Source organism: Phodopus roborovskii, unplaced genomic scaffold, assembly GCF_943737965.1.
Source record: "Phodopus roborovskii unplaced genomic scaffold, PHOROB, whole genome shotgun sequence".
Classification (NCBI taxonomy): Eukaryota; Metazoa; Chordata; class Mammalia; order Rodentia; family Cricetidae; genus Phodopus; species Phodopus roborovskii.
The window spans coordinates 1,388,525-1,411,896 of record NW_026126470.1 but is presented as its reverse complement, the minus strand read 5'-3'; the positions used below and the strand labels follow the sequence as shown (position 1 = coordinate 1,411,896).

At 42.0% G+C, this 23,372-nt stretch overlaps 2 protein-coding genes across 3 annotated transcripts in view; both read left to right on the top strand.

Moving 5' to 3' along the window:
- Tbc1d23 (TBC1 domain family member 23) overlaps window positions 1-8,632 on the top strand; it is a 52,647-nt gene extending 44,015 nt beyond the window's left edge. For both annotated transcript variants that reach the window (XM_051191704.1, XM_051191703.1), the window contains 4 exons: window positions 1,163-1,251; window positions 3,934-4,069; window positions 5,148-5,342; window positions 7,023-8,632. In XM_051191704.1, the coding sequence (XP_051047661.1) occupies window positions 1,163-1,251; window positions 3,934-4,069; window positions 5,148-5,342; window positions 7,023-7,104 (502 nt within the window). In that variant the 3' untranslated portion in view covers window positions 7,105-8,632. The remainder of the gene's footprint in view (window positions 1-1,162; window positions 1,252-3,933; window positions 4,070-5,147; window positions 5,343-7,022) is intronic.
- A 2,013-nt stretch (window positions 8,633-10,645) lies between these two features.
- On the top strand, window positions 10,646-21,543 carry Nit2 (nitrilase family member 2). The gene is made up of 10 exons (XM_051191702.1): window positions 10,646-10,686; window positions 11,754-11,872; window positions 13,108-13,228; window positions 14,231-14,319; window positions 16,195-16,288; window positions 16,763-16,837; window positions 17,636-17,714; window positions 19,180-19,278; window positions 20,850-20,905; window positions 21,193-21,543. The coding sequence occupies exons 1-10, from the start codon at window positions 10,680-10,682 to the stop codon at window positions 21,282-21,284; spliced, it is 831 nt and encodes a 276-aa protein (XP_051047659.1). The 5' UTR covers window positions 10,646-10,679; the 3' UTR covers window positions 21,285-21,543.
- The last annotated feature ends 1,829 nt before the right edge of the window (window positions 21,544-23,372 follow it).

Sequence of the window (23,372 nt, the reverse complement as noted above, 5' to 3'; positions counted from 1 at the left end):
GGGGACGAACTTTCCCACGTGCTTCTCTGGGGACGCCCCAGGTCTAAAGCCTGGTGCTCCCTAATGAATATGGTTTGAAAACTTACAGGATAATTTTGTATTAGAAATATTTTAATTAGCTGGAGAGATAGCTCAGCAGTTAAGAACACTGGCTACTCCTTTAGAAGATCTGGGTTCAATTCCCAGCACCCGCATGGCAGCTCACAACTGTCTGTAACTCCAGTCCCAGGGGATCCAGCATCCTCCCACAGGTGGTGGCAAAACCACCGATGCACGTAAAATAAAAAGTAAAAATAATAATAATAAATGTTTTAACAGAAGTTTGGCTGCTAAATTAATGAAATTTTAAGTACAGGCTAGTGTAACTAATGTAATTTGTAATTCTAAGAAGATTGTCATACTAAACTCAATTAGTGTTTGCTTGCTTGCTTGGAGGAGACTTGATTTAAAAGTAGATATTTAAGTTTATTTAAGTGAACATTTTTACTGATGACTTTTGCCCAGATTAAGACTCTTGAAAAACAGAAGATGAAGTGTTTTCGTGTTAGATGAAGAACACTTCTAGTCTTCTTTGTTGTGGGTAGTTATCCCACAAAGGAAACATACTCCCACAACGATGTAGAGTTTTACTGAAATACTTTTAATTTATGCAAAAGAAGTAGAATGCTGCTCGATATGGACTAAAACAGAAACAGCAGTGGTAAAGACAGACAGGAAAAATGGAGAAACTTGCAGCTTCCAAGGGAGCCTCAGGCCCTTCCTGTTGGATTCTTGGTGCAGTAATCATGTACATAGCACCCACCATGGACTGGATATTGTTCTAAGAGCTTTGGAAAGGAGAGGGATAGTGTGGTCAGTTTTCACTGTTATCCTAAATGGCAGAATCTTTTGTTATTACTATTTCACAAACGAGGGAACAGCACAGAGGATAACTTGCCCAGACACAGGAACATCTAACCACTGGCTTAAATACGAGCACTGAAACTGTTTAACATGGCTGGATTTACGTAGTGCCTTCTACATAATTTATCTTCTTTCGGTTTTCTTACAATAGTTGTCCTAAAGCTATGAGGGGCTAAGAGCATTTCCGTTTTGCTTGAATAGTTAAAAATCTTTGATTCCTTCTTAGTGACGTTTCCTTCCTAAAACTGGTTAAATGCAGGCATGTGAGCAGCAGCGACAGAGTGGGCAAGCCCTACCGTGGAGTAAAGCCTGTGTTCAGCATTGGGGATGAAGAGGAATATGATACAGGTCGAGTAATACACTAATCTGCGAGCTCTTTTACACATTGCTCCTTCTTCACTGTAATTTTGCTTCTGTTATGAATTGTAATGTAGATATCTGATAGACAGGATACTTGATGTGTGAACCTTCTGAAAGGGTCACAACCCATAGGTTGAGAACCACTGATCTACAGTTTCTAGTAATGCTTTGGTTTTAGAATTCTTGAACTGTGCCTATTAGAAATTGCAGCAGAAGTTTTGCATGGGTCTATATTAACAGGTGTCTTCAGCTGAGGAGCAGTTGCATTCAAACTTACATGGTTGTATTTGAAACCCTTTGCACACCCACACACCCAGAGCCTGAGATCTGTGGGATTGGGGGAAGGGGCAAAGGTCTTAAAAGGCCACAGATGGCATATTGAGTTAGAAAAGGTTATGTCTATGAATACAAAAATGAGGAAGACACTCCTAAATGTCCCTTCCACTTAGTAATACTTGTGTTTGCTTCATATTACCTGTTTATTCTGTGGCGAATCACCTGTTGCCTAGTTTAGGGTTCAAGTCTGACAGTTTTCTGATTTTTGTCAGTTTTAAGTGGCTACATTTCTATACATATATCAAGATGAACTCTGAGAGTATATCGAGAGCGTTAACTCCTAGCAGTGAGATTGCTCAAGCGAAGCACATTTAATGTCGCCATGAGTAGTACAAAACTGACTGCTAGAAAACTTGCACTGAAGTAAATATATTTCTAGCCATTTCTTTTTCTTTTCTTCTTCCCTCTCCTTTGCCATTTTCCTGTAGTTACACATTTGTTTATCCTTCTGGTTGTCTTAACTTCCTTCATGAGCAGGAGGGAGAGGCAAGTGGATGAGTAGATTGTAGTCTGTTTAACACATCCCTGCACACACACACACAAACACACACACACACACACACTTACAGTATGCAAAGTGGGCCACAGCAAAACGAGGAAACTAGACGTCTGTGTGCCACTATGCATAAATGCAGCACTGTGGGGAGAAGAGTAAAGTCACACAAGAGTATTGTAATTACATTGCCTTCCGCACATAAACCACAAAACACTCCCATGTTATTAGGATGAGCATAGTGATGACAGAAAAGACACATGTAGAATTGTTCACACAGAGTAGACACTGTTTGCCAGCAAAGGGAAAGGACTTTTGATTAGGGAGCCGTAACAAGAGGGCTTTACTGCTGTCTAGGCTGCAGTGTTGACACACGACACTTTCTTTTGTATTATCTGTATTTTGAACTAGTTACTGAGAAGCAAAGGGAAGGGGCTGGAGAGAGAACCCAGTCAGTAAAATGCTTGAACCTGAGTTCAGTTCCCTCTGCCACTCATGAAAGTTACTATGGTGGCTGTCTTAGTTACAGTTTCCATTGCTGGGATAAAACACCATGATGAAAGGAACTTGGGGAGGAAAGGGTGTATTTTCTCTTACAGCTCTCAGGCCATACTCCATCACTGAGGGCAGGAACTCAAGGACGGAACCTGGAGGCAGGAACTAAAGCAGAAGCCGTAGGGGGGTGCTGCTTACTGCTTGCTTTTCATGGCTTGCTCAGCCTGCTTTGTTGTTGCTTTTCAAGACAGGGTTTCTCTGTATTACTTTGAAGCCTGTCCTAGCTCTTTAGACCAGGTTGGCCTGGAACTCACAGAGGTCCGCCTGCCTCTGCCTCCCAAGTGCTGGGATCAAAGCGGTGCACCACCAATGCCTGGCAGCCTGCTTTCTTATAGCACCCAGAACCACCAGCCCAAAGGGTGGCCTTCCCACATCAATCATCCATGAGAAAACTCATCACACACTTGCTCTGACCAGTCTCTGGGGGCATTTTCTCAATGAGGTTTTCTCTTTCAGAATTACTCTGTTATAAAACTAATCAGCACAATGGTCCATGCTGGTAATCCCAGCAGACAGATGGGTCCCTATCGACCAGCCCGCCTGGTCTGCTTATTGAGCGCCAGGCCAATGAAAACCCTCTCTCCAAAAGAAAGGTGGTTGTGCCCAGCATGGTGGTGCATACACCTTTTATCCCAGAACTTGGGAGGCAGAGGCAGGCAGATCTCTGAGTTAGAGACCAACCTGGTCTACAGAGAGAATTCCAGGACAGCCAGAGATACCAAGAGAAACCCTATCTCAAAGAAAAGAAAGGAAAGAAAAGGACAAGAGAGAAATCCATTGTTCTCTCTTGTTCTCTGCAGGTATCCCTCACATGACACACTGACACACGCCTGCACATAAACAAAAATAAAAATATTTTAATAATAAGGAAATAAATATATGTAAAATTCAAAAATTAAAAAATAGTTGGCTTCTGAGGATTGGTACCAGGGTTATTTGCTGGCTTCCACGGATGCCACATACACGTGCACTCACAGGACAACACACACACACACACACAAAGGGAAGAACACTGGTAATTATTAACCAGAGGTACTACAATTCCTTTTTCTTAAAATAGAAAAATAAAATTAGAATGTTGTGGGATTTCTTTCATGAAAAGTATTTTCTGGATGTAATGCAGGTTGAATTTAGTGTCATTTTCTTTTTAAAATCAGAAACTGGCAAAGGGAAACATGGCCTCCGTTTCCTCAAGGGAGATGCTTATTGCTGAGAGGTCAGACAGGCAATAGCTGTGTTATCCTCATCAAAGTTCTTCAACACGCACATTGTTTCTTTCTTCTTAGATGAAATTGACAGTTCTTCGATGTCAGATGACGACAGAAAAGAAATTGTAAACATTCAGACCTGGATAAACAAGCCAGACATCAAACATCATTTTCCCTGTAAAGAAGTAAAAGAAAGTGGACATATGTTTCCCAGGTACTTTTGAAAATGTCTTTAGAAGTAAACTCAAATTGAGTGAAGTCAATATAAAAGTAATTATGAAGGAGTGAAAAAAGACACGACTTCCCACTGTGCACTTGTGTTGAGTGTCTCAGGTTTTAAAGTTCTTGAGTAATTTGTGTTTTAAAAATTCTGAGACAAAACATTGACTAAGCACATCAAACACCTTGCTTCGCCTCTCCTGGACATGCCAGCCGCTGGCCCTTCAAGTCCCCATGAGTAGAGCACACACTCAGCTCATTCAGAAGCAGCTTCTACACATGCCAGTTTACGGTAATGCTGCAGCATAGGTGTCCCAAGAAGAAGAGCATTGTTTGATATACTGTGTCAGTTACTTCACCTAGATGTCATTAAATCACTGAGACCCTGGATTTTCAGTGTTCCCAAGTTAACTTGGGTAGTTCCTTCCTTTCCTGGGTCCATACTGCATTGTCTGTCGCTGCTCTTTCTCCCAGGGTTTGAAAGGACTTTCCCTTCCCTCCCGCACACTGTCCTCCTCATGAGTCTAGACCACGTATCTCACAAAGTGTTTCACATTCTACACACATCTGATCACTTGCCTTGTTATTTTAAAAGTGAGCCAACATATAAGAGTTTGGGGGTTTTCTGGTTGTTTTGGTTTTTTGTTTGTTTGTTTTTGTTTTTTTTAATCTATGCCCATTTTGCCTTCGGGATTTAGTTGCAGAATATTATAAAATGTGTAAGGAAATCCAGCAATTGCCTAGTGGCCATATGAGACTATGGTGTGTAGGCAGACATAATTTTGGGTATCCATAATCCTTTTAAAAATCTTGAGAGTGGCAGGATAGCTCACTCTAGTTAAAAATTATTTATAAATTGTGCTGGATTTTTACTCTAAAACTCTTAAATGGTTATGATATTGTCTTCTAACAACAATTTTGCATTAAATTTAAGAAACATGTAACTTGTTTATAGAGTAGCTTCATAGATAACTCAGATAATTTCTTTTAAAGTTGAATTTCCCCATAATTGGAGCTGTTGAAGTAACATGTCTGCTTTGCGTCACATTCATTTAACCCTTCTTTCTTTCAAGTCACCTGTTGGTTACTGCAACACATATGTACTGCTTAAGGGAGATTCTTTCTCGGAAAGGACTGGCTTACATCCAGTCTCGACAAGCACTAAATTCTGTAGTTAAAATTACATCCAAAAAAAAACATCCTGAGCTAATTACCTTCAAGTATGGAAACAGCAGTGCTTCCGGGATAGAAATCTTGGCTATTGAAAGGTAAGATTTTTAAAATATATATATTGTCTGAATGAATGTAAATCATTCAACAGTTTATATCTTGATTTGGGGGAGTGGGTGTTAAAATAAGTCTTGAAACACTGCCCTCTAGTGGACAATACCTTGTGTCTTCCTCCTAATACCTGTTCATATGTGGCTTCAGTGTTGAAGCGTGACTTCAGTAATGCTGTAGCAAATTTCATCAACTTCTTGACACCAGAATCGTTAAGTATAATCTAGAGGTTAGGAGAGATGGCTAAGCAGGTAAAGGCACTTGTCACCAAGCCTGACAACCCAAGTTAAATTCCTGGGATGCACATGGTAGAAGGAAGAAACCAGCTCCCCTGACCTCTGCTTAACACCATGGCATTAGCACACCCCAACACATGCAAAATAAAAGTGTAACATAAAAATAAACCAATAAGAAATACTGTAACAATAGAGATTCTGCTCAGTTTTCAGCACCCAGAAGTGTGTCCAGTGGCTCACAGATGCTCTACTGCCACCTGCAAGATACCCTCTTGTGGTGTCTGTGCACACAGGCACACACAGATTGGCACATGCACGCAGACACACCATGCATGTGTGCATGCCTGCCCATATGTGTATACACACATGCACAAACACAAATTAACTTTTATTTTTTGTTATTTTCAAGTCAGGGTTTCTCTGTGTATGTAGTTTTGGAGCCTGCCCTGGAACTCTCTGTGTTGACCAGGCTTGCCTTGAACTTACAGACATCCAACTGGCTTTGCTTCCTGAATACTAGGATTAAAGGCATGCACCACCTTCTCCTAGCACAAATGAAATTTTATTTTTAGGAAAAGAATTATATACAAGTGCTATACTAAATGCTGAATTTCGGGGAACCAAATTTGTCTTAGAATGCTTAGTATTTTATTTTCCATCATCAAAACTTTGTAAGCTGAGGGTGGTTTGAATCTGTTTTAGACAACTTAATGTTTTGCTTAAGGTCCAGCTAGCAAGTACTGGAGTTGTCATTGGTATTGGAAGCTGTCAAATTGTAACTGTAGCCAATTAAATTACATCTGTACTACACAGAACTGTCTCAGGGCTTCTGTTACTGTGAAGAGACACCAACACCATAGCAACTCTTATAAGGACAGCATTTCATTGGGGTGGATTTACAGATTTCATCATGGCAGAACATGGCACTGTGCTAGCAGAAATCATGCTGGAGAAGGAGCTGAGAGTTCTACTCTTGAGCCACAGGCAACAGGAAGTGAACTGTGACACTGGGAGTAGCTTGGGCATAGGAATCCTTAAGGCCTACCTCCCATAGTGACGCACTTCCTCCAACAAAGCCACACTCCCAGCAGTGCCACTCCCTTTGGGGACCATTCTCTTTCAGTCATCACCACAGCAAGTGTACTGTTCTACCTGTCAGTCATCACCACAGCAAGTGTAATGTTCTACCTGTCAGTCATCATCACAGCAAGTGTAATGTTCTACCTGTCAGTCATCACCACAGCAAGTGTAATGTTCTACCTGTGTTTTATAGCTGTGCATTATATGAAAAGTCCCTTTGTGGCAGTACACAGGAGAGCATCTCTGCTAGCAGCATGGGTCAAGGAAAGTTTCTTATCAGAGGTGACATCTCAGCAGAACTCTGAAGGAAAAGTGCTACATTAATACATATCTGTGTCTTTTCTCCCATAGGTATTTGATTCCAAATGCAGGAGATGCTACCAGAGCCATAAAACAGCAGATCATGAAAGTGTTGGATGCTTTGGAAAGTTAATGTAAAAGAAAGTTATTTAAGTGAAATTAAGGCAACCAAGAGAAACATGAAAATATATTTCCTGACTCAATACTAACCAGAGACCTTTCATTTGCTCATGGGGGTGCCTGAGTAGAGGGTCTAAGTGCAAATTATTGTAATCAATCTTGGGATGGGTACACTTTTCTAAAAACTTTCTTTTGCATCTTTGGTTTTATAAAATGATTTATTATAAAGGTCAGTTACTAAATGACTTTGAATTAACTGGCCTTGTGCCCTACGAAACAAGGGCACAGAATGCAGTTCTGTTTTGAAGAGCTGTTTTAATGGACATGCATCATTTTCAGGTTTTAAAACAACTGTACACATACATATTTTCGATGTCTTTACTGAACTTTAGAAATAGAATTAGTTGAAGACAGTTAATTGCTACATTGAGTTTTGCTTCAATGAGCAATTTCAAAAAATTAAAAGTATAGATTAGCAATTAGCTCACTGTTTCTGTTCTTAAAAAGATTGAAGTCTGTTTAATGGAATAGATGGAGATCATAGCCAACTCAAAACATAGGCCATGGAAGCATCAGTTTCACTCGTCTCAACTCCAGTAGGTAATTAATTGGGGACTAATTGCCTCAGAGATTCTAAGCTCCATCCCAGCAGTTGCTAAGGAACAGTTAACAGCATTAGAAGTAAGTAGGCATGTTAAGGTTCAAACTAGCCTTTCAGGAACAGAATAGCATCTGTAAAATGTCACTGGTCTTCATTCCATGGATCATTTGGTCTAGGCTATTTCAGAATGTTTGAACACTCCAATTTATCCTCCTGGAGATGACCACCTGTGGCCACACTAATGTCCAGTTTAAAAAAAGACATAATCAGAGAGCCATAGAAATTTCAGTGTTTTTATATCACTTTCTAAAAATTTTCTTTTGGTTTTGTCTTCTCCATAACAATTTCAGAAGTTGAAACTATTTTTATTCTTTTATTTTGACAAAACTTAAGCAGTCTGCTTTGTTTTGCAGCTTGCTCAGATTAATTTCTGTGGCCCATATTAGTCACATGTGGTAAGAGATCCAGAAACATCTTTTGGACCATTGGATGATTTTCATAAAATCTGTTTGAAAAATAGTAACTCTAACCTGCCATGTCATAAAATGTAATAGATTTTCTCCTCTAAGGGGTTGGTTGATAGAAATATCTAGATGTACCCCACTAGTAGCCAGTTGTTTTAATTGCTTAATGGAAATCAAGTGAATAAAAGATAACACAATTAAAAGAACTTTACTCTGATGTCTAAATGAACACAGTTTGGGTTGTTGAAGACATTTGCATGACACTGCCCCTGTGCAGTACTTGGTATTTATAACTCTTCTCCAGACTACCGCATTGCATTTCCCCCATTTTCTTGACACCCACTTTGAAATGTCCTAAAGTCTCACTTTTCAACCATCTCAGCTATGGGACTTTTTTTCATAATATTAATGTAAAGATGTTTGTGTTACTGTTTATAAATTACAATTGTAAATAAACTGGTACAGTTTGCTCAAAACTTGTGTTCTCAAAGCCGTCCGTTCTCTTTTATTTGTATTTTATCTGACACCATCTGGGTGCTGGGGAGCTCTTAGTCCCAGCTATTAAAGACTGAGTCAGGAGGATCACTTGAGCTTAGGAAGTAATGGTCCTGTTACTTTCCTGTTTTTACTAGGGCAGGTCAGTAGATCTAAAGGGACTCCGTGTAGTTTGAGCATGGCAGGCAGGCTCCAGGAGGCCTTGCCTTTCTCCCCATTCCTGTTTTGCCAAAAATCATTAGATTACATTCCTAGAGCTAGCCACCAAAGTCTATTGCCTTTTTGGTCACTTCCTCCTCATGAGGCTAACTCCCAAAGTCCAGCAATCAACAACCCTCCTCCCCCCTCCCCTGCCACTCACCAAATTAACATGTCCAATTTAAATTAAAAACATCCTAACACGGGGTTTCCCTGTGTACCTTTATAAACTGCTACTTTCCTTTGCACCTCGTCTGTTTCCTCTATCCGGTGGCAGTCCTTTGTCTCTCCAGGACAAATATTCCTGCCCCCTTTCCCTTGTACCCTTCCCATTCTCCCTCGTGTTTGTCTCTTATTCCCCACCCTCTGCCTCTCTGGGGCGAATAAATCTCCTTTGTGCTGAGAACTTGGCATTGTGGGGTCCTGAACTGATGCTTTTCCTTTCAAGATCCATCTCCATAGACCTGACTTTCTCTGCAATAGTTGCCACGACTACCAGGCCAATGCAGTTTCTAGTGCAAGATCTCAGAGATGGGGTGAATGTTATACTTGGACGAAATAAAGCCATACTGCAACACACACACACACTTTCTTCCAGCTCATACGTTCTTCACCCCTCTTCTGCATTGTCCCCAGGTTCTTAGACGAGGTGGCATGTAAGAGAAGATTCTGTGATTCCTTTGAGATACGAAGTGGGTGCTGGGAACCAAACCCAGGTCCTCTATGGGAGCAGTAAATGCTCTTAACCACAGACATCTCTCCAGCCCTGCTTTGACCTTTCATCCTCCTTCCTTCCTTCTTTTTTATTTTTGTTCTGGAACTGGCTCTAGACCAGGCTGGTCTTGAACTCAGAGTTCCATCTGCCTCTGCCTCTCAGGTGCTGGGATTAAAGGCCTGGTAAATTTTTCTTTTGGGGGCTTTCCGGTTTCTGTTTTGTCCCCTCCCTCTATAACCCCCTTGCTTCCATGCTCTGCAAATGTGACAAGGGATGTACTTGCACCTCAACCACTGCAAAAGTTAGAAAGCAGTGTAGCTGTGTGTGGTGACACGACTCCAACCCTGCATTCAGGAGTTGGGACAGGAGGATTGAGAGTCAAGGCTGGCCTCAGCTACATAGTAAATTAAAAGGCAGCCTGGGTTACATGAGAGCCTGTCTGAGAACTAGAAAAGCCCAAACCAAATTAAAACAAAACAAAACCAAACCCCGGCATAGTCAGTAACAAATACAAACATCAACTCTTAGGATACTGTCTAACAGTATCCTCCATTTCTTTCCTTGCCCCTTTAGGAGCAAGCTTCTGAAGTCCTGTTAGCCTAAAATCAACCAGGTGCACTTCCTCAAGCCTGTTGGCATGTAGTATTCATTACCCTGACCACTGCTGTGATCCAACCTGAAATTTCAGTTCTTTTTGCCACATAAAGAGCCTTTCTACCCTCAAGGGACCACTCCATAAACCGCTTGTGGCACACCACCATAAAGTAGGCTGTTCCTCCCTTGCCCTTGCTTCTGAAGGCCTTATTTAAAGAATCTGTAATTATCCCTTTCTCCTTGATGTATCCAAGCGTGAAGAGCGAGCCGTTTTTTGTGCAGAGCCGAGGCCAGGATGTAGCTCAGTGACAGACAGATACTGAATATGTCCAAAGCCCGAGGCTTACCCATGAGCCCTGAAATAGGGCACAAACCACAGCAAAACCAAACACCTGATGCCCAAAACTCACCGAGGCCCCGCCCCCGGCCCCGCCCCTTTGCGCGCTGCTAGCCCCGCCCCCCGCGCTGGCCTAAGGGACTGACTGGTCTTCCCGTGGCGTTCGGTGCTCGGAAGCAGAGCCATGGCTAGTAAGTGGCACGGGGCCTGGTGGTGGAGCTCCCCGCCGGAGCGGAGGCTTCGGTGCTCAGGTCGCCTGTGTCCGCGGCTCGGAGCCAGGCAGGGCTGCTCCGGGAAGCCCGGGCTAGAGGGGCCGTGCGAGCACAGGCCTCCACGCCGGGCGTCCGAGCGGTAGAAGCTGCTCCCCCTGCGGGTCCCAGAGCTGTGTGGGTTGGTGCCTTCCAATTTCGTGGCCCCAGCTCCCTGTTAGTCGCATCTCACTTCACAGTTCATATGTTAGCCTCAGGTGTGGATTTCCCACAGCAAGCGTCCTCGTCGATAAGTTTCGTAGGTGCGATGGCCTGGCATGCTCACTTAAAAGTTGTTCCCATATTGGGCCCTTCACTCGCGCTGTTTTGCGTCCCTCCCCTTTGATCATCGCCGTTGCCGACTTATAATTTTATTAGGGCAGCCAAGGATCTTCAAAGTCATTATCTTACCTTGAGAAGGTGAAGCAAGTCCTGCGCACGGAGGACCTCATTGGAGGCTTCCCTGCATCAGCCTGCAGAGGGCGCTTTCCTACAGCACCACGCCGGGGTCGGGACCTTATCCCAAGAGTGGTTTGAGGGAGAGAAGCTAGAAGCAAAACTTTAGTGAGTTGTATCCTCCCTTCCCTCAGAAGCAGAGACAGCCAGCTTCTTAGGGTTAGGGGAGACCTTGGTGAGTTTGTGTGACTCTGGCGACAGCGCAAGGTATGTTAACCTGAGAGTAATGCCGGGTTTTGGTTTCTTTAATTTTTATTCAAATGTTGGCACTGTTCAGTAAGAGGCATCGGGGCTAAATGGAATTTTTCTTACCATAACTAGGATAAACCAAGGAGTGAGAGATTGTAGTTTTTGTACCTTTAATGATAATTTTTGCCTTCATTAGAAGCCAAGTTCTGTCAGCATTGGTGATGCAATCCATTTTTTAGATTGTCAGTAGCTGTGACTATCAGAAGCTATGTCCAAACATTACCAGATGCCCTGTTTGAGAAGGCTGTTCTGGCTGAACTTAGTGGGCAAGTCTGACAACTGTTCCCTTTTGTCTTTGTCCTCAGCTTTCCGATTGGCCCTCATCCAGCTCCACGTTTCTTCCATTAAGTCAGATAACATTACCCGGGCTTGCAGCCTAATCCGGGAGGCAGCAAAGCAAGGTGCCAAAGTAGTCTCCCTGCCAGTAAGTATGGGGCAGCCCGTCTCTCCTAGGAGCCATGGCCCTGCCTCAGTGGTGCTCTCCAGGGGTGGCCCTCATGTGCCCCACCGCCAGTGTGTCTTTTGGAACCCTGGATTCCCGTGTTTGTCTCATCTATCACAAAGACCAGCAGGGATCTTTGTCATAAGGTGTTTAACACGGCTGGCTACCGGTCAAAGGATCACCTACGCTGTTCAGATGAGGAATGCAAAATTTCAGGGCAATTACCTAAAGATAACATTCTCGGGGCCTGTATGCTTACTGTGTTACTTATGTAGTTAAGGCTTTCTGTTGTCATGTTTAAGGTCAGACAATGTTGTTAAGGTTGTATCATATTTGATGGTCAGGAAGTACAGGGTCAGCCTTGGTGTTCCTGGATGATCAGGAATCATGAACTAAGGGAATCGTGTTAATCTCAGTGTGTGTGTTGTGTGTGTGTGCACCCTGAGAGGCCAGAGGTCAGCCTTGGGTGTGTGTGTGTGCACCCTGAGAGGCCAGAGGTCAGCCTTGGATGTCATTCTACAGGAGCAGTTCACTTTTCTGTTTTTTTTTTTTTTTTTGGTTTTTTGAGACAGGGTTTCTCTGTGTAGCTTTGAAAACTAGGCTGTCCTTGAGCTCACAGAGATCCGCCTGCCACTGCCTCCTGAGTGCTGGGATTAAAGTTGTCAGAGCACTGTCGAAGGCAGAGGTATTAGTGTCATCATTGCCTTTCTTGGTGTTTGGGTCCCATCCCTGTCTTTGTTTCGTTCTAACCCACTTGTCCCGTCCACGAGGGACACCATAGGATCATAAGGATAGTGCCGAAGTGGGACTAGAAACAGCTCGTTTACAGTTAGGAAGCATCTTCACTCCTGGCTTTCAGAGCTTTTTATGCATAGGTTTTGTGCTTTACATAACTAGTATAATTTTGAACTCCAGAATTCATCTCAGTATTAAAAAATCACAGAATAAACCTGATTTGTGGTGGCCTGGATGCCCAAGAACTGGTCATTCTACAGACCCCAGGTCTAGCCTTCTTCCAGGTCCGCAGAATGGTTGGTTTCCCCTGCCTCACCGGGGTGATTGCTAGTCTGCCTGTGATTGCGCATTGTTTAGCCCTGGGTCTTCTCCTAGTGGTTGGTGTTTTATCCGCTCACACAGGATCAGAGTTGGAAGTAGTATGTTTTTACTTTCTGCAGAATTTTCAATGGTTTGCCCCCTTTCTTCTAACATTAATTTAGGAATGCTTTAATTCTCCATATGGGACAAACTACTTTCCGGAATATGCAGAGAAGATTCCTGGCGAGTCCACCCAGAAGCTTGCGGAAGTAGCAAAGGAGAGTAGCATTTATCTCATTGGAGGTAATTCCTTCCATGTGGTGTAACATTGAAACAGTCAAAACATTAGTTTTGTTTTTGTATTTTTGGAGACAGGGTTTCTCTGTGGTTTTGGTGCCTGTCCCGGAACTAGCTCTTGTAGACCAATCTTCTCAAAGCCCTACACTGCCCTGCCAGTCAAAACATTAGAATGACTTTTGTTACATTTAAACTGACACATTTCAGCCCTTGAAAAGAATGACATTGAGGGACATACACCTATAATCCCAGCCCTTGGAAGGCAGAGGCAGGGGGATTGAAATTCAAGGTCAATTTGGGATACACCAGGATAGCTAAATGTAAAAAATAGAAGTTAAGCATGATTATGAACAGAATTTGCCTGCTTAATCTCCCCAGGTGACTGGACTGTATACTTTCACAGAAGTTGTGTATGTAAAAGATTTAGTAAATACCATAGAAACACACCTGATAACTTTCCCTGTAATATAAGGATGACTAGATAGAATGTAGCAAGAGAAACCTTACCTATGCTTTGTGCTGATTTAGGAACAAAAAGCACAAACCTCTAGAGGTCCAATATATAGAGTGGCCATGATTATCATGATAATTAACGATTAGGAATGGATAGGTGTTGGGGATGCAGGAGTGTGTATGGAATTGGTCAGTGATGGAGTAAAGCTTGTGCCTTAGCATTCTCAGTCTGGGGCCTCTGGGATTCAGTTTTGTTGTAAGGTGGTGAATTTGAGCAATGAGTTATTCCTGATTTTGCTCTAATGTTACATATTAACTGTTGCACAATGTCATGGCTGAATTTCAGGGGCAGTTTGGTTATTTTTTAAACATCTGGCCTAATTATACTTTATCAATAATTTGGAGTTCAATCACTGAAAGATATATTCAAGGAGGGAAACGAATACTTAAAGTTTATTATTGGATCCAAATGACTATTTCCCAGGCCATTACCTAGAATCTCATTCTTTTTTTTTTTTTACTGTTTGGTGTGACTATGTATTTCTGTTATTGAAGGCTCCATTCCTGAAGAAGATGCTGGGAAACTGTATAACACCTGTGCTGTGTTTGGGCCTGATGGAAGTTTATTGGTAAAGCACAGAAAGGTAAGTTGCAATTTAAGAAAAGTGGCGTTCAAGCATGAGAAAAGATGCCATGCAACAGGGTTCAAGAAGAGGTTTTTTTTTTTTTTTTTTTTTTTTTTTGTTTTTTGTTTTAATTAGGGAAAGGGATCATAAAGAGGGGAAAGGGGAGGGGGAAGATTGGCCTCCAGAGACAGGAGCAGCAGGAGAGGAAAGATGAAAGAGAGGGACAGAGAGAGAGGGATGGGAGGTGTGCAGGGCCCTTTTAAAAGGGAGCACAGTGAATGTGCACAGGTGGTGCTCTTAGCAGCTGCAGCTGAGGGTGTATCCTGTCTACCCCAAGGGCAGGCCAGTACAGACACCTGAATACTACAAACAGGGGACATAGAAATCTCATCATCTTTCATTTTCTGTTTCTTCCTAGGATGTAGAGATATTAATCTTTAAACTACTGGTTTTGTATGTAGCAACACTGCTGAACTTACTATTTCTCCTAACTTAATTTTGAGTGCCCTTATATAATCTGAGAAAGACATCTTCATCTTTCTCCCACTTCCATATTTCTCTTGTTTTACTGGTTGCTCCATGTCAGAAGGAACTCATTCACCATTTTCCCCTAAATATGATGATTGCTTTGGGATTGCTTAGTATGGCTATCCGACGAAAAGAGTCCCCTCCATGGAAGCCTTGCACTTTTTTTTTTTTTTTTTTTTTTTTTTTTTTTTACAATCATGGTTGGTTGTGGATGTTTACCAGGTACAGGCTGGGTATACCTCAGAGGTGGAGTGCTTTCGTAGCATGGGAAAGGCCTGCCTTTAGTCATTGTCACTGCTTCACCTCTCAATGTAAGTTTACTAACACTCACCATACATCCTTGGGATCCCTTATCTTTTTCTTTTAGCAGTGTGATAAATTATATCAAGCCACGCTTGTTTTCCTTGAAAACAAAAAAGCTCATTTTAGCAGGCAGGGTGAAGGTGGCATACACTTTTAATCCCAGGACTCAGGAGGCATAGGCAGGCTGATCTCTGGGAGTTCAAGGCCAACCTGGTTTACAGAATGAGTTCTAGGACAGAAAACCCTGTCTTGAAAAAGAAAAAAATGAAAGAGAAATATCTTATTTGGAAGAAATGCATTATTATATATGCATTGTTGGCTTTGCTTTGAAAATTTTTGCCTGAATTTTTTGTTTTGTTTTGAGACAGGGTTTTTCTGTGTAACCTAGGCTGGCTTTAAATTAAACTTCAATGGTCCAAACTGGCCTTGAACTTGTGCCAGTCCCCATGTCTGAATGCCTCCATGCCAGCTTCCTTGTTTTTAAAAGCTGCTCATTCTGTTTGTTTCCTTTGTTGTTGGTGGTTTTTTGATACAGGGTTTCTACATAGCCCTGGCTATTCTTGTAGACCAGGCTGGCCTCAAACTTACAGAGATAACGCCTATCTCCTGAGTATCTCTTCCTTTTTGCCAGTTTCATCAGTGTGATTCTGATAAATCTTAGCATTCATAATGAGTGAAAGCAACACATTACATCCCATGAGCCTGCACGTTTTACATGCCTGTAGAAAACAGGTTATAAAATCTGCATTATTTCCCCATTTTCCTGTAGTAGGTAGGATAGGTAAAATAGTGTATCTATTCCTTCAGAGATTGGAAACAAGATAACTTAATACTATTATTTAAATAGCTTAAATAGTTTAAACCTGTTATGTAATACTATGCCTGAGATCCCACACAGAGCAGTAAGATAGGGGATTGCATGTCAGCAAGCTTGTATTTGGGGATGCAGTTTGTATTGTCGATCTTAAAGAGTGTTTCCATATCTGGCCTCGGGGAGATGTACGCCACTACTGCTGTGAGGCTGTGGGAAAGAGGTAACCAAATCGATTATTTGTGATGTAGATCCACCTGTTTGACATCGATGTTCCTGGGAAAATTACGTTTCAAGAATCTAAAACATTGAGTCCTGGCAATAGCCTCTCCACATTTGATACTCGTACGTACCAGATAAGTTTGCCTCTTAATCCCAGTTAAGAAGAGTGGGTATTTTCCTTTTTATGTCTGTCCTTAACGTTTTCATATAGCCTTACTAAAAGTTCAAAATTGAGGAAGGTAAACAGTCAGAGGTCTAGAAAATTTGAACAGAACAGAAACCCAGGATTTTGACATGACATTTCTCTCCCATTGGGTTACACCCTCCTGACCATAGCATCCACAGTGTTCCTATTGGGCCAAGATTGACACACCCTACTTAGATAATGGACATTACTCACAAGAACTTCTCATAGCCATCATGAGGTGGTGAATGATGTCTTTGAGATGATGTACCAATAGTATTGAACATACAAATGGTCTGTATGAGTCCTGTGTTAATTCTTCCTTGTCAGTGTTTTGTGATCAGAGGTTTGCCCTTCTGCTGCATGCTACAGGAGATCCACATCTCATGTGTGTGTTTTCTGTTTGGAAACAGCTTACTGCCGAGTGGGCCTGGGCATCTGCTACGATATGCGCTTTGCAGAGCTTGCACAAATCTATGCACAAAGAGGTGAGATAATACTACAGATGGGTTAGGAGCTACTTGGAGGTTTGATTCAGGGATGTTCCTGTGGTATAAAGGGAACCCTTAACACAAAAATGCTTTAAAAAATGTACATATGCACAAATCAGAGGTAGTGTTCATATCCAGCTCTTCCACACCAGCTTGCTAAATAGACATCTGCCAACGTGGTTTGGGGGTGAGGAGGAGTTTCAATCTCATACATTGTGTAGCTAAGGCAGAAGCTATGTTCCTGAATATCCTTTCTACCCTTTGGATCCCTCCCATCATGGTGTTAAAGTCACATGGGGCCCACTGGAAATGGAGCAATGGTCTGTGCTCTCTTGGATTTCAATACTCACATAGATAGTAATATTTTGATCTAGACTAGACTTACTCTGAGCCAAGTCACGAGATGCAAGTTCTGGTTCTAGCTAAGTTGAGAGCTGCTCTGATAGAGGATTAAGGAGAGAACTTACAAAGCACATATGATGGCATTCAACACACACCAGTGTTCTTACAAGGCCACTGAACTAAATCTTAAGTGGTACGGATGACGTGACAGCTGTGTAGGAGATGAGGTTTGTGCATTATGAGCCTAACATTGTCTGGAACCATATTGCCCCTCATGGGTTGGAAACTCTCGCCATACGCCTCCTCACTATGCAGTGCTGACCATCTGATGGCCTTACTAGACTCACCTCTTTTGGGGTATGGAAAAGTTTGAGTTTGGCTCTGTTGGATAAAGAATAAAGGGACCAGAGCCACCAAATGTTCACCCTTGCATTTTGTCTGTCCTGTCTGGAGGCTGCCAGCTCTTGGTGTATCCCGGAGCTTTCAATCTGACCACTGGACCAGCCCACTGGGAATTGCTCCAGCGAGCCAGGTAAGGAACCAATCTCAGGGTTGATGGAAGAAATATCAGACTTAAAAGGAATTCTACCACTGACCCCACCTGCCCTGGCATCCAGATGCACTCAGAAGGGTGCATCTGCAGAGCTCTGCTGGTACTATCTCTGATGCCATAGCAGCATCCTCAAAAGATGCTAGGGTTAGAGGCCTATGCCACCATTGTCATGCCTGGCTTTTAAGATGAGTTTATTTCAGATTGTACATAAGCCTGTTTTTCTTTGTGTGAGTATATGTCTGGACTATTTGATCAACCTAGTGACTTCTAGTTCCATCCATCCATTTTGTGATCTTTATCTGCTCATCAGTTAACAGACACTGGAGGTTCCCCTTTCTTGGCTGTTGGGAACAGTCCAGCGACGCTGGGGTTCAAGTGATCTTTCTCTGATCTGTTCTGGTTCCTTTGGATTTATGCATGTTAATAGGATTTCTGGACCACATGTTGATATTTTTAACTTTTGGAGGAAACCCTACTACTTTCCACAATGGCTGTACAAACCTACAGTCCCACACCCTCACCCACATTTGTTACCCTCTGGCTTCTTGATAACAGCCACTGAACTAGAGTGAGGCAGTTTGTGAATGCCATCATGGTTTTGGGTTGCATTTGCATGGTTAGTGATATTGAGCATTTAAAAAAATACTTATGTTGTCTTTTGTGTTTGCCAGCTGTCTATCATTGTGACAGATGCCCTAGATAAAGAATGTAGAAGGATGGAAAGTTTATCTTGGCTTTACTTTCAGAGGTTTCATTTTACTCTTGGCTAGAGTGTAGTAGAGACTTTTTCACTTGAGGCAGGATAAAGAGGAGAGGCTGGGGTCCACATATTCTTCAAGGGTACCCCCAATAGCCTAATTTCTTCCTTCTGTGACTTACTTCCAATAAAAGTTGCACAACCTACTCTCCCAGTAGTGCTGTGGCTGAGGACCCAGCTGCAGATTGGCCTTTGGAGGACATTCAGGCTTCAAAGTATAGCACCATTTGCTGGGCTTCTTTTTAACACTTATTAACTGTTGCTCTTCCATGACAGGCTCAGTAAGTAGCCCAGGCTAACTTTGAACTTTGATTCTTCTTGCTTCAGCCTCCCAGAATTACAGACATGCTTCGCTATACTTAGATTTCTTGCAATTTTTAAATTGGGTCATTTTGATATTGAGATTTTAAAGTTGTTAGCTACATATTTGTATCTTTTTCTCCATTCTGGAGGTTCTTTCCACTCTTGGCATCTTCATTTGTTGTACAGAAGCATCTTAGTTTGATCATAATCCCATGTGTTTTGTCTTGTTCCCAAAAATCATTGCTCATTCCAATGTTCAGAAGCCTTTCCCAGTGTTTTCTTCTAGTGTTTTTATACTTTGTCTTTATACTGTATTCTCTTGGATAGAAACATATTGCAAGTCTACAATGTGTAAGGTATTTACTTTCTGTCTGTTGACTACAGGGCTGTTGATAATCAGGTGTACGTGGCTACAGCCTCTCCTGCCCGGGATGACAAAGCCTCATATGTGGTCTGGGGACACAGCACTGTTGTGGATCCTTGGTGAGTGAGTGTGTCTTAGGCTGAGCTCAGCCAGAGGTTGGAAGATGACACAGGATCATCTCCCCCACAGCTCTTTTTACCCACTTATCCCAACACATGTAAGGGAAGCTTCGACTTGCAATGCATGTGAGAAAGGAACCATCCTGATTGCCAGATTGAGTTGCTGGCCATTGCCCATTTTTGCTTTGTGTGTGTGTGCACATGCACGCTGCGCCTGAGCGCTGCAGAGGCTTCACAAGATGCAATGACTCTGTGTGTGTATGTAAACATACATGCTGGCAGAAGTGATGACTGATTCTCAGGAATTGCACACCCCAGAATTTATGGACACCGGAGAACTGGAAGGGTTAGACTGGCTTGTCATGTTCCTGTCCAGATGTTGGTGACAGGCTCTACAGCTAGTTCTCCTCACTGCTACGTAGGGTGGCTGTTTCTTGCAAAATAATTGCATGTGCTATGCGCTCTATCTACTCTTTTATTTCTTATGAAGGGTTTTGGTGCCCTCAGGTCTATGCTGACATTGAGGTAATTGGTGCCTGGGGGGGGGGGGGTTACAGAGAGAAATAACTTTGAATTTGACAGGACAGATGGGTGGGAATTAGAACAGAAAAGGATTTAACCAAATGAAATTGAGAATATTGGTAGTTCATCCTTTTCAGGAGCTTGTGGCTATCTGATAAGTAGAATCAGTTAACCCAGATGATTTGTTATGACATACTATCCTGGAAATTAATCATTTATCTACATGTGTTGAGTACTTGCACTGGACCAAAAGGCTGGGTACTGGAAAGCTTTCCAGATTAGCCTTCCACTGGACTTGTGAAGGGCTGTTGCTCCTGCCAGCATATAGACCCTTAGTTTTATTCAGACTCTGGGAACTAATCTTTCCTTCCAATCTGAAACAGAAACTCTTTAGCACAGGGAGCCAGGGATCTCAGCCACATGGGTAGAGTTCCCAACTTTCCTAATTTGCAACCCTTTAATACAGTTTCTCATGTTGTGGTGATCCCCAACCATAAAACTATTTCCATTACTACTTCATAACTATAATTTTATCTGTGTTTCCCTATGGTCTTAGGCAACCCCTGTGAAAAGGTCATTCAATCCCCAAAGGATTAAGGAAGGACCCATAGGTTGAGACCCACTGTTCTAGTAGATCTGAGTCCTGCACAGGCCCAGTCACACTACCCACAGGTGTGGTAGTGGCTGAGAGGGCGTGAGGAAGTGATGGAGGAGCCTCCTTGAAAGGGCTTCATTAGGAAGTAGTATTGGCACTTCCTGTTGATTATTGGGAACTCTATTCCCAGATATTTATAATCCTAGGATAGCTATTGTTTTCTAACAGTGAGCAGTTTAATAAACATTCCGTACTTTTCTCACCAAGACTCATACGGCTCTTATTTCCACATGATGTGCCACACGCTTACAACATAAATAGTAGACCCTGAATTTACACTGTTAAATTTTAGATCTCAGCATCTTTCTTTTGGTTAGTCAAGTTCTCAATGTTTTCCTCTTTGTTTATCTCTGGATGTCAGTGAATCTTAATCCATTCTCTTCATTTCCTTCAGGGGACAGGTCCTAACCAAAGCTGGCACTGAGGAAACGATCCTGTACTCGGACATAGGTGAGATCTGCACTATTGTGGTTCCAGTTTCTGTGTCTCCACAACTCTTTAACTGGTCTCTTTGTGTCCTGCTCTTCTGGTCCATATTCTGGATCTGGTTCTGAGGGTGAGCTCTGGCACTCTGTCTCAATGGGCTTTGTTTGTTTGGTTTGAATTGACCCCAGGACCAATGCCAGGTTAGCAGCATCTAGACAAGGTGAAATGTTACTTACTGAGACCAGTTGTTTTTAGTCTGGAGAGAAAATCCCATTCTTGGCAGTTTGTCATGTACGTTCTTGTTTTTGCAGACCTGAAGAAACTGGCAGAAGTTCGGCAGCAAATCCCCATTTTAAAACAGAAAAGAGCAGACCTTTATGCAGTGGAGACAAAGAAGCCCTGAAGTTAGTTTCTGACATGTCACAGGCAGGGTGACACTGTAAGATGATCAACTTCACTACATCCTTTTTTGGGGAACTGAACCCACACTTGTAATTCTACTATTGATCTGCCTCACAAGTCCCCTACTGAATTAAAACTTTTCTTTAAATTTGCCTGGTAATGATGTTCTAGCTCCTCTGATGAATACTACTCAGGCTGTTGGTTCTCAGGCATTTCAGTCTTAAGATCCTTTTGCATATTTAAAAACTGAAGACTACAAATGTTTGTATGTGTAGCTTAGTGGTGAGCTGGTAATGTGAGCCTTAGCTGTCTGAGAAAGTGTACTTTTGTAGGAACATTGATTTTCATGGTGCTAACATCCCATCAACATTTTCAAAAATATATTAAAATTGTATTCATACAATAGATTTTGATCATGTTTTTACCCCTCCCCACCCATCCAACTTTGTTCTCTCTTTCAAAAACAAGCAAACAAAAAACCTACAAAAATTAAAATCAAAGATCAGTAAGACAAAGAAAAAAAAAGTCCACAAAAAAGGAAAACAATGGAGTTTAACACACCACTTCTAAACAGTAATAGATGTGCATTTGGGCTCCATGGCCTATACAATACTGCTTAGGCACACAATTAATTCAATACGTAATAGTTATTTACCAACATGGTAAATAATATATGTAAGTATATAGTTTAATTCAATACGTAATAGTTATTTACCAATATGGTATATTGGTAATATATATAAGTATATAGTTTACTATTGTGGTTACTCACCGAAGAATAACAAAATCAAGTGACAAAAAAATGAAATGTGATTTGGTAAACTTTGGCACACATACACAACTATGAAATATCAAGAAAGTGAACGGGTGTACCACCCTATAAGCTTTAAAAAAAAAAAAAAATCCCTATTACTCTTATCCATGTATGGGTATGTGCAGGTACCCTCAGAGGCCAGAGGGAATCCCCCAGGGCTGGAGTTAGAGGTATTCATGAGCTGCCCAAGGTGACAGGAACTAAATTCAGGTTCTTCCAGAGAACAGAGAACAGGAAGCACTCTTGACGGGTGGACCATCTCTTTGGCTCCTCTCTATAATCTTTTAATCATCTTTAGCTATTCAATCACTGATAAGCTTTACCACCATAGAGTACTTCGAATTTTCTAGAATTATATAACAAGTGAATTACAACATAGTACTTTTATTGGTAGTTTACCTTACCTGTGCATCCGTGATGTATTACTTATTGATGGACATCTGAGTTTTTCATGTCGGTAGAACTGGAGCGGAGCGGTGGGCTAAAGCATCAATTTCACTATCAAACTTTTCCAAAGTGGGCCTATCATTTTACACTGCTGCCAACAAATGTATTATGATGAGTTCTAGTTAGTTGTTCCCTATTCGCTATCCTCGTTAATACTCAGTACAGTTAAATTTTTATTATACTTTTCCTTTTTGGAGATGGTGTCTTCCTATGTAGCCTATATTGGCCTTAAATTTGGATTCCCTTATATTAGCCTCCCCAGTATTGGGATTATAGGCACAATGCCAGGGCCAGCTTCTTCACTGTTAAGTTGGGCTGGTAAGATGGTTCTGTGGGCAAAAGCACTTGCTTTGCGGGCCTGATAAACTAACTTCAGTCCTTGGAACCTATGACAGAAGGACCCATTCTGGAAAGTTGCCTTCCACATATAAGAGAAAATATTTTTTAATTGACTTACCTTATGACTCATACTAACATCTTTTCACATTATGTGTTTGATAAAGTATCTGTTGATACCTTTTGCACATATTTTAATGGCTTTATTTATCCTTGAGTGGTAAGTGGCTTATATACTTTTATGTAAATTCTGTCAAGTATTGTTTTATAGTCTTCCACCCTGGGGGGGGAGGGAATGACATCTACCTCCACCCCACACACTGGGGATTACACACAGACCTCACATGCTATAAACATGCTCTTTCCCATACAGTTGTAACCTCACCCAATCTCTTAGTGTTTCATTATTTTGTGCCATGCTATGTGACCTTCCTATTTGCGTATGTGCTGAGATTACAGGCGTCTGCCGCCATACTAATTTTCATTTTTAAA

Excerpts from the sequence above, each read along its gene's own strand:
- Nit2 (XM_051191702.1), top strand. Across the intron at positions 14,320-16,194 it reads TATTGGTAAAGCACAGAAAG|ATCCACCTGTTTGACATCGA; the intron begins GTAAGTTGCAAT and ends TTTGTGATGTAG. Across the intron at positions 17,715-19,179 it reads GAATTGCTCCAGCGAGCCAG|GGCTGTTGATAATCAGGTGT; the intron begins GTAAGGAACCAA and ends TGTTGACTACAG.